This window comes from Oncorhynchus gorbuscha, linkage group LG26 (assembly GCF_021184085.1).
Source record: "Oncorhynchus gorbuscha isolate QuinsamMale2020 ecotype Even-year linkage group LG26, OgorEven_v1.0, whole genome shotgun sequence".
In the NCBI taxonomy this organism is placed as follows: domain Eukaryota; kingdom Metazoa; phylum Chordata; class Actinopteri; order Salmoniformes; family Salmonidae; genus Oncorhynchus; species Oncorhynchus gorbuscha.
The window spans coordinates 3,549,834-3,560,794 of record NC_060198.1 but is presented as its reverse complement, the minus strand read 5'-3'; the positions used below and the strand labels follow the sequence as shown (position 1 = coordinate 3,560,794).

The 10,961-nt window shown below is 42.2% G+C and overlaps 1 protein-coding gene and 1 long non-coding RNA gene across 3 annotated transcripts; one reads left to right on the top strand and one right to left on the bottom strand.

Annotated features, from left to right (window-relative positions):
• Positions 1-4,180, top strand: LOC124015594. 2 transcript variants are annotated; one of them, XR_006835193.1, is made up of 3 exons: positions 1-1,276; positions 1,432-1,475; positions 2,270-4,180. It is a non-coding gene; the product is annotated as an uncharacterized LOC124015594 (long non-coding RNA). The 2 variants fall into 2 exon arrangements; XR_006835194.1 differs by having other exon boundaries at positions 2,274-2,299.
• LOC124015592 (heme oxygenase-like) lies at positions 4,174-8,100 on the bottom strand. The gene is made up of 7 exons (XM_046330935.1): positions 7,925-8,100; positions 7,618-7,666; positions 6,891-7,002; positions 6,368-6,583; positions 5,672-5,944; positions 5,315-5,432; positions 4,174-4,922 (listed from the first exon to the last, which is right to left on the bottom strand). Exons 2-7 carry the CDS (start codon positions 7,662-7,664, stop codon positions 4,795-4,797), a joined length of 894 nt encoding a protein of 297 aa, XP_046186891.1. The 5' UTR covers positions 7,665-7,666; positions 7,925-8,100; the 3' UTR covers positions 4,174-4,794.
• Positions 8,101-10,961: the final 2,861 nt, after the last annotated feature.

The window sequence follows — 10,961 nt, the reverse complement described above, 5'->3', positions numbered from 1 at the left end:
TATCCTGTATATTACCTCTGACTATCCTGTATATTACCTCTGCCTATCCTGTATATTACCTCTGCCTATCCTGTATATTACCTCTGCCTATCCTGTATATTACCTCTGCCTATCCTGTAAATTACCTATCCTGTATATTACCTATCCTGTATATTACCTATCCTGTATATTACCTATGCCTATCCTACCATTCATTGTAATTAGACTGGTATAGGATTAATTCCTGACCAAGATGGCTGCCGTGTTTGCCCAATTATGGAAATTGAAGGGTTTATTGTCACATCTGCTCCTGCTACACCCCCTAGTGGACATTCGGTGTCTCCTTGACCTGCAGCCATTTCCCCAGTTCTCTCCCTCTTCTTCTCTCTCTCTCTCTCTCTCTCTCTGATTGTGTGGTTGGAGACAGGTGAGCTGGAGTCAGAGCAGTTCCCCACCAGCTGCAACCCGTTCCATAATCAAGACCTCTACAAATACTCAATCCTGCCACTTCCACTCTGCCAGATCGTAATCTCATTTTGCCGCTCTGACTGGGTCCTGTATCCTGTTCCACATTTCGCTACCCTGCTATGAATTCAACTCATCATCACTCCCTTGGATTCCCCTCCAGACCTGTTTACCCTTTCCCAACCCACCTCACTCCAACCTCAGCCTCCACATCGGGTTTCCTACAACTTATCCAAGCTTCCCTGGATCTGCACTTCATCTCTCCCTGTGTTGCAATAAATATCTTGGTTCATTCATCCCTGTTTCCTGGTCTGAGTCTGCTCTTGGGTTCTCCTGTGCTGCTCCGCTTAACATTTGACAATGCCCCTCTAGTAATTCAATAGGCTCTCTATGCGTTTACAGCGGCCTGCAGGACACATGGCAAATTCAATTGTATGATGACAAAAACATTGCTTGACATTGAGCGCCATCAAGTGACGTCACTGTGTAAAACACCTCAATATTAGTTTATGAAGACAAATCACTTCATAACCTATATCTGGCGTTGTGACATACACATCTCTCTCCATTTTGTTTGTTTAACTACATAGGAAGTGGTAAATAACAGGTCAAACGCGGCCCGTCATATCCCTTATAAGTTTGTATGAGTTCAAATGAATGGCCAGTTAGAGCTCTGCTCACTGGTTCCAGAGCGAATGATGGTCTGTCTTACAGAGAAGCTCATCAGAGAGTTCCTGACCCTTCAGGGGCAGGCTGCACTGTCAACCAACATCACTGTCAATCACTTGAGGGGATGGATCATCTTCAATGTTCAGAAAGCCTTCCTGAAAAGGTGAGAGCGACCTCAAGGTCCACAGGAAGTCAACCTGGCCAGCACTTTCCTGTTTAGCTAATAATGAAGCTAAATACATGGCCAAAATACGATAAGTCTCTTTGCTGAATATATGACGCAAAGTGACTGATATGCGTTCTGTGTTTCATTTGTAGATTTCAGGAAGAGAGAGAGGAGAAACCCCTGCCTCGTTGAGCTGGTAAGAAATATACTTCACTTTATAACCAGCGAGATGTGAAAGATCCATAATAGCCTGATCAAAATGACATTGTCAGGTGTGTCAGGTGTTCAAAATGACATTGTCAGGTGTGTCAGGTGTTCAAAATGACATTGTCAGGTGTGTCAGGTGTTCAAAATGACATTGTCAGGTGTTCAAAATGACATTGTCAGGTGTTCAAAATGACATTGTCAGGTGTGTCAGGTGTTCAAAATGACATTGTCAGGTGTGTCAGGTGTTCAAAATGAGTTGTAAATGCTTTCATTCGGATAAACATTTGCCACTGCTAATATGCAACTCAATATTCCACCAAATTCAAACTCACATTGAAGGTGAGGATTCGGCACAGGCTCGTTAACATCAAGCAGGATGTTTGGAGAGAGCTCAATGTGGAACGATGCCTGTCTCTCCGGTCTACTGGAAAGGAATGACCAGGCCCCATGTTCAGTATAATACTGTAGTAATAGAGGCATGTTGTGTGTTTCATTAAGAAATACATGCAGTGCATTCAGAAAGTATTCATACCCCTTGACTTATTCCACATTTTGTTGTGTTAAAACCCGAAATTCTAAATTGATTAAATATTTGTTTTTTTCACCCATCTACACACAATACTCCATAATGACGAAGTCAAACAGGATTGTAGACATTTTTGCAAATTTATTGAAAATTGAATATTTAAATATCTTATTATAGACTGCTGTTTTAACCTCTGTCAATAGTCATAAGAGGAGCATTTAGAGATCACATGGAAAAGAGAGAAATACATTCCACAGGAAGTCAGGGAGGTCGTGGAGAGCCTGGTGGACATGGCAGCAGGAAGAGACAGCACAAGGGACATCGTCCAAAGAGCCCTCACTGAAATCGGGACCAAGGTGACGAGCTGCCTCCAAGACCTTCTCGAAGCAGGTCGTGGTGCTCAGTTAAACCATCAGGACATTATCTCCCAGGTAATTCTTCAAGTGACTTACAAACTCTTTCGGAACTGACTTTCTCTGAAGGTCAGGCCACGGGGGGGCAGATGGTCAACACTCTTCAGCAGTCCACAGATCACTTGGAGGTGGTGAAGAGGGTTAAACCAAGGCCTTATACCCTTTAAAGGGTTAATACATTGTGTTATGATAAACTGTAAGGTCTCCTCTTCAGGACCTCTCTGTGTGTTAACCTGTTTTGAGTGCTGTGACCTTCAGACACTATCAGAAGGTGTTTACGTTCAGACTCCTCCTGTCTGGATCCCACCGTGGTTGTCTGGTTGACCGACAACACAAGGCTGCCACAGACCTGATGAAACCAGCCACCTGTCAGAAGATGCCTACACTCGTTCACCTTGTCGTGACCCCGTACTTGTGATGAAAGGTCAAGTTTTGGTCCAACCCACTTTTGAGCTTTTAATTGCTGATAAGATGGTTACTGCTGTCAGGGGAGGTTAGATTTATTAAAATGTTGTTGCCAGGGAAACTCACGCAAGGAGGACTGGGAGAGGCTCTATGAGTTACAGGATGTCTTAGACATTTTGCAGAACTTGGGGAGAAACTATCATATACTGTTATATTGTACTCCGTACCAACTTCTGCCTAGAAATGTTATTACTAAAGGAGTATTTTTTTAATGCTTAAACAACGAGTCTGTGTTTCCTTTCTATTACTAATTTATGTTTGATAATTATATAGACCTGATCATTTGTTGAAGAAATTGACCAACAGTGGCCACGAACATCATGGCGAACCTGGAGGAGATACTAGGCCCCAGAACGGTGCTGGCGAGAGCACTTGGACTGGGATCAAAGATCTTCAACCTCTACGTGGTTTGCAGTGTAGCTCCGTGGATTGCTAAGAGTGTACCTGATCGGTTTGCTGCTAACAAGGAGGGACTTATTACCCAGAGTATGATGGAGAACCATGCTGTAAGTTCTTGTTCAAAGAAGACATAGCGCTGAAGAAGCAAGGAAAAAGCAACGCTGCTGTGTCAGACTGAGCCACTGACCTCCAGCTCGGCACCTGACCAGGGAGACATTAGAGCAGAAACACAGCAGAATGAGGAAGTTAGTGACCCTTTCCCCCGGAATCTGAACCCTCCCAAGCTGTTGTTTCCGACTGGCATTTAGACCTGGAGCCCATCCCACCACAGAACTATCTACAGCTGGTATAGGAGGCTGAGGCTAGAGAAGCACCTCGTTCTGATGCCACCAGCACCACATTCCAGACCATCAAATAAGATGACCAGCCTTCTCAGTCTTCGAGGACTGCTGCTGGACAGGAAGTGGAGCATGACAAACCAAAGAAGATGAGGAGGATTCGCAACATCTTCAGAAGGAAATGTAATGAAGGGGCTTCTAAAGCCTATTATCACCACAATACTCGTATACTAGAAGAGAATTCTAACAGCCTGACATTGTTATCTAATTTGTCTGTTATTATTTGGGAAATAGAAGGATGGGATTTGCGCCTTAGCATTTCTGATTAGAAACCCCACAAGACAAGACTCTGTTCCACAGAACTGGAACAGCCTGATATTTTTTTGTTCCTATTTTATTCTTGTTTTCTTCATTTTGAAGTATATTCATTTAACTTTTTTATGCACACTGATTGAGATAAAACGACATGTTCAATCTATATTGTTACTCTGTGGTTGGATGTTGATAGAGGAAAGGATTTGAAATAATGTAGACGATGAAGAAATGATCTGTGCATTTGATACCCCACATGGTATACTCTTTTTATAAAATAATGTACAAATATATACAATATATACAAATATTTTTGTTGAACTAATTTCACAAACAGTATAACTGACTTTACAAAAATGGATTTGACAGGTAGAAATATTACAGTAGTAATGGCTAAATCTTGAGATTGTAAATGAAAAAGGATAGATTTCATTTTGCTCTCATTTTCACAGTGACATTGATAAATGATTCAGAAATTTCACTAAATGTTCAGGAGTACTAGTCTATTTCTAGTGTACTATGGATTTTATACTGGTGGACATTGAGTCAGTACTGCCAGTCAGACACATGGACATGTATCAATACCATACACATCCTAACTCATAGTTTAATGTGGCTACATACAACACAGGAACTATAATAATTTATATTACTAAGTTATTACTTACTTCTGTACAGTATTTCATTTTTTAACAACTTTTAAAACTATTTAGGATCAACAACATTATAAAATATGGGGTCCTTCATTCTCTTTAAAGTCTTTAAAGTACAAAAATACTCCCAACATCATCTAGGTCTAGGGTAATCTTCTGTTATGGACGGATTCAACTTTGCTGAAAACACTTCTTTACAACTTTAAAAAGCATAGATTCCCATGCCAACCGTTGCCAGGGCGACACAGATCCCCAGCACCATTCTGAAGAGGGGTGATGTGTTGACCAGACTGGTCTGGATCTGAAGGGATCCAGCAGTCAGTTTCTCTCCTGAGAAAAGAAGGAATTATTACTATTATCTAACTGCATAAGTACTAAATATCACCGTCATCATATTCAGTCGTGTGTGTGTGTCCGTGTGTGTGGTGTCTGTGTGTGCGGGCATGCGTTCGCACATGCATGTGCCTATGCGTGTGTGTGTGTGTGTCTATGCCTGTGTGTGTGTGTGTATCTCTGTGTGTGTGTGTGTGTCTCTGTGTGTGTGTGTGTGTGTCTCTGTGTGTGTGTCTCTGTGTGTGTGTCTCTGTGTGTGTGTGTGTGTGTGTGTGTGTGTGTGTGTGTGTGTGTGTGTGTGTGTGTGTGTGTGTGTGTGTGTGTGTGTGTGTGTGTGTGTGTGTGTGTGTGTGTGTGTGTGTGTATATCTCTGTGTGCGCGTAACTTACCATCAGCCAGTTTGGAATGTGTCGACGTGTGTCTTGTGCATCTATTTCTGGTTGTCGTGTGCATGAGCTCACTTTCCCTCTCTGTCACAGACACCATCTTCTGAAGATCGTCAAAGACCTGCATCACAGGCGGAGGCAAAACAACATCAGTCAAAAGTCAGTCATCTTATGTACGAAGAGCCAAGAAGCTCATTAAAAAAAAACGAAAAATGGCACTCACTTAGCTTATAGTTGAACACCAACCCTAATATCTAACCTTATATCCCCCCTAAACCATGACTGTCCGGTTTCCCTATTCCTCGTCACCCCCCCCCCCCCCCTCATCCTCCACTCCTCTCCTCTCCTCCTCCTCCTCACCTGGATGTTCAACTCGAAGGCTCTGACAGCCTCCTCCAGCATTCCTTTCCTCTCCTCCTCCTCCAGCTCTATGCTGTTCATTCTACTCCTGTACAGCTGTTTGAACAGGTTGGGGCTGCTCACGCCCGGGAAGGAAAAGAACGACAGACCCTCGCCACCCTTCAGCCCCAGAGACTTCTGGGTAATACGGCCAAGGACTTGTCCGCCAGATAGGTCGCCGAGGTAGCGGGTGTAAGCGTGGGCCACTAGGTACTCAGGGTTGTCTTTGCCGATCTGTGGAGGGAAGGAGAGAGAGTCAGTACAGTCACTGGTGTGAATGCACTATAAACCCATTCCAAGTAACCAATTTTTTACCATTTTTATTATCTCAACTTCTAACGTTTGGCTGAATTTACATTGGATTTTTGAAACCCTCATTTGCCTCATTTGCCCCCTTCATGGTTACATAAGGCAGGGTTTCCTAAACTCGGTCTTGGGGCCCATTTTGGGTGCACGTTTAGTTTTTTACCCTAGCACTAAACAGATGATTCAAATAATCAAAGGTTGATGAGGTAATTATTTGAATCAGCTGTGTGGTGCTGGGAAAAAAATAAAATGTGCACCCAGAGGAGGCCCCTGGGCCGAGTTGGGGAAACCCTGTTATAAAGCATTATGGTACGATTCAACTTCCACAGACCAGTCCAGTTTAATACACACCTGTCTGAGTCTATGGGCATATATTTTAGTGGCAGCCGGTACAACAATCTTCTCTCTCCAGTCCTGCCCATAGAAATGCTCCAGGTCGCTCTCCACTGACTCCAGCCGTGCCAGTTCCAGGGGGAAGTATATAGGCGCGACACTCGGATGGTTGGAGTTGTTGTCCAGAGCTTCCTCTAGTGCTTGATAGATCTCATAGAGGGAGCACAGGAGAAGCTGAGGAAAGGAGACAAGGAAAGGATATAAACTAGGGTTAGTCTCAATACTTCCATTAAACAGAAAACACAGTACCTTGACCCACAACAGTTGATAGCAGCACATGATAGAATGATGCTGCATGGAGCTCCAGCTCGGAAAATGTTGCATGTCAACACGGAACAGTCGGATCAACTGATGGGAATTACAGTGTAGATAAAGAATCATAAGACTAATTGCGTTGTACTTGCTAGTATCTCCATTTACTAACATGCAGAAGAGGTTTGAACAGAGAGATGAATCTTTGCCTCTGTTAATGATTGATTACCTTGTACTGTGTCAGACTGACGTTTCCTCTCTGGTAGGCCAGCATCAGCTCAGTGTTCTCTGCTCTGACATGGCTGTCCTTGGTCACAGCCTTAATCTGCTCAGACAGATCACTGTGGGAGAGAGAGAGAGGAAAACACATTAACCCCTGTATTCAACCTGTAAAGTTACAGCATTACTGTACTGTGCACACAGAGAGAGAGAAAGAGAGAGAGAGAGATGGGGGGGGGGGTCATGTTAACTTCTGTTTTCAATCTGTGATAAAGACTGTCTTACACACTGAGTGATGATTGACAGCAGGATGAGAGGGGGAATGCCCACTGACATATAGGACAGCTGGGTGACATATCACTTAGAGGTGGAACACCAACACGGGTCTATCAACGGAGGCTAACTGCTAATGGGGATAAGATACTGCAGGTGACGGCAAGTAGATCAGAGCAATAGACACCTACTCAGAAGAACACCCCATGAAACGCTGCCTCTTGCAAAAGCAGCATAATAATAATAATATATGCCATTTAGCAGACGCTTTTATCCAAAGAGACTTACAGTCATGTGTGCATGTTTCTAAGACACTTACTAACACAAGAAACAGTTGAGTTTGTCTGAGATCTTCATATGCTTGGTAGAGACCAGCACAGAGACAGCGCATGTTAACTGTCTGCTAAGTTCAATCAAAACACAGAAATCAGTAGTATGTATACTGTTGGCTGTAACAGCCTTACCTGTCTGTGAGCTCCACTTGTGTCTGCATCTTCTTGTCTGTCTCCATATCTGTATATACAACAGAGGAAAGCATCAATATGACTGAGATCATACGGTGTCACACTGTCTGAACTATAACAGAGTATAAACCGTATAAACATGACATGTTGACAATAAGCCTTTAAAATGATCACACATCAGATACGTGCATGTTGCTATGTGACCCAAACAGGAATTGCAATGTCAGTTGCTATAGAAAGTTATGACTGAAAGCTATGACCCAGAAATGGCACAAAAGTCCAATTGTAAATCAGTTTTTTCACTCACCAGTTCACAAGTTATTCAATAGTTGGTCCTTTCTTTGTTGTTATATTCCCACAATGAGAGACTGTCTTCTCCTTCTCTCTTTCTTTCTTTCTTTCTTTCTTTCTTCCTAAGTGTACAATCCTTAATTTGTGTGCCTCCTCTCTGGTCTCTACCTCTCTTTATACTGTCCTCCCCTCCTCCCTCCCTTCTCTTTCACGGGTTAGCTGAGCTGAGAGAAACAGGAAGCAGTAAACCTGACTCAACAACAGCTCTGCTAGGAACAGCTATGGGAACATTGTGGAGGGAGGGACTAGGACTAAACATGACAGGGCAACTTTAGGAATACTAGTAATGGAAAACTGGGGGAGGAGGGACCAGTGCTTAACATGACAAGGCAACTTTAGGAATAGAAATGGAAAACTGGAGGGAGGAGGGCCCAATGCTTAACATGACAGGGCAACTTTAGGAACATAAATCGAAAACTGTAGGGAGGAGGGCCCAATGCTTAACATGACAGGGCAACTTTAAGAATATAAATGGAAAACTGGAGGGAGGGGGGACCAAGAGTAAACATGACTCACGTTTTTACCACCCTGGAAAGAAGAGGGAGGAGTGAGGGAATAGCAATGGACAACTGGGGAGTATGGAGGGACTAGGACTAATCATGACAGAGCAACTTTAGGAACAACATGGAATGGTGACAGGAATGTAGGCTAGGAGGAGGGATCAGAAGTCAGCACTAACTAAACATGACAGTGTAACTTCAGCACTCTGGGGAGCAGAGGGAGGAGTGTTGAAATCCAGACTCTGTGTAAACGACAAGGCACAATCACATGACTACGGTGTGTTTTGTCAAGAAGTGGTAGTAATCTCATGTTTGATGATTCAAGTTTGCTACTTGAAGTTCGCTAGTTGGCTCTTTGTGTTAGGTTTACTGTCCATTATATATATATATATGGGGTGGCAGGGTAGCCTAGTGGTTAGACTAGTAACCGAAAGGTTGCAAGTTCATATCCCGAGCTAATAAGGTACAAATCTGTCGTTCTGCCCCTGAACAGACAGTTAACCCACTGTTCCTAGGCCGTCATTGAAAATAAGAATTTGTTCTTAACTGACTTGCCAAGCTAAATAACGGTAAAATAAAATTTAAAAAAATATATACATACATATTTAAAAAAGGTAATGAAATTCATGTGATTGAATACATTATCCATAAACTCGTGAAATACTGTAAATTCCCTAACACTAAATGCAGAAGAGGTAAGAACAATTACCCAATGTACAAGTCACATTGTGGTTTATGTGTCATTATTTTTCTGATACATAGCAACATTTCATAATGGACTCGCTGACATTGCACTCTCCTGATGTTCAAGTGCAATGTCTAGCTCAAATAAGACAGAGTCACAGACACAGTGAACTCGAAGTCCACTGTTCAAATACACACTTAGAACAAAGGGTTCCAAAAGGGTTCTTCAGCTGTCCCCATTGACCTTTTGTTGGTTCCAGGTAGAACCCATTTTAGTTCCAGGTAGAACACTTTCGGGTTCCATGTAGAACCCTCTATGGAAAGGGATCTACATGGAACCCAAAAGGGTTCTAGCCTACTTAGAACCAAAAAGAATCTACCTGCAACCAAAAAAGGTTAATCAAAGTGTTCTCCTATGGGGACAGCTGAAGAACCCTTTAAGGTTATAGCACCTTGTACTGTACTTTATAGTTGAGTATTATTTTGTTGAACTCCTCACCCTCCGTCCATTAGACTAATGTTAGTCTCTGTGGATGTACTGTACTTTATAGTTGAGTATTATTTTGTTGAACTCCTCACCCTCCGTCCATTAGACTAATGTTAGTCTCTGTGGATGTACTGTACTTTATAGTTGAGTATTATTTTGTTGAACTCCTCACCCTCCGTCCATTAGACTAATGTTAGTCCTGTGGATGTACTGTACTTTATAGTTAGATTTTGTTGAAACCCTCCGTCCATTAGACTAATGTTAGTCTCTGTGGATGTACTGTACTTTATAGTTGAGTATTATTTTGTTGAACTCCTCACCCTCCTTCCACTAGTTAGTCTCTGTGGATGTACTGTACTTTATAGTTGAGTATTATTTTGTTGAACTCCTCACCCTCCTTCCACTAGACTAATGTTAGTCTCTGTGGGATGTACTTTATAGTTGAGTATTATTTTGTTGAACTTTATAGTTGAGTATTATTTTGTTGAACTCCTCACCCTCCGTCCACTAGACTAATGTTAGTCTCTGTGGATGTACTGTACTTTATAGTTGAGTATTATTTTGTTGAACTCCTCACCCTCCGTCCACTAGACTAATGTTAGAACTCTCTGTCCACTAGGATGTAGTCTCTGTGGATGTACTTTATAGTTGAGTATTATTTTGTTGAACTCCTCACCCTCCGTCCACTAGACTAATGTTAGTCTCTGTGGATGTACTGTACTTTATAGTTGAGTATTATTTTGTTGAACTCCTCACCCTCCGTCCACTAGACTAATGTTAGTCTCTGTGGATGTACTGTACTTTATAGTTGAGTATTATTTTGTTGAACTCCTCACCCTCCGTCCACTAGACTAATGTTAGTCTCTGTGGATGTACTGTACAGGACATTCAATTAGCATGGGTAAAGAAAGATGAATAGACACCTGTTGGTTTAATTGTTAACAGTGTAACCTAAATACTCTCCACTGTTTCTGTACACACAGTGTGCTGCAATGCTGTTTGACTTAATCGCTGACTGCCAAGTTCAACCTCCCTCTCTCTGTCACAACAAAGCTCTCAATCATGCCTGGAAATGGCAGTGGCAATTTGGCAATGATGTATCACACAGAAGTAAACAACTATTACTATTTAATTCCCTCTTGGGTCTAATATCAGTTGATGATTCATACATGATATTGTTAATATGAGTATGCATTATAAGGGTATAATTATTCAATTTTGATGCCATAATATTTGATTTAAAGATTCATTTATTTAATGGAGAATAATCCATAACTGTAACTTTGTTGCAACCTGCAAGTCTGCAACAATGCAGCCAAATA

Bases quoted from the DNA above. Each gene is read 5' to 3' on its own strand.
- LOC124015592 (XM_046330935.1), bottom strand. From the start codon at position 7,664: ATGGAGACAGACAAGAAGATGCAGACACAAGTGGAGCTCACAGACAG. The intron at 6,584-6,890 runs GTAATCAATCAT...TCCTTTCCTCAG, and splicing joins TCAGTCTGACACAGTACAAG to CTTCTCCTGTGCTCCCTCTA. The intron at 5,433-5,671 runs GTGAGGAGGAGG...CCTGTGATGCAG, and splicing joins CCTTCGAGTTGAACATCCAG to GTCTTTGACGATCTTCAGAA.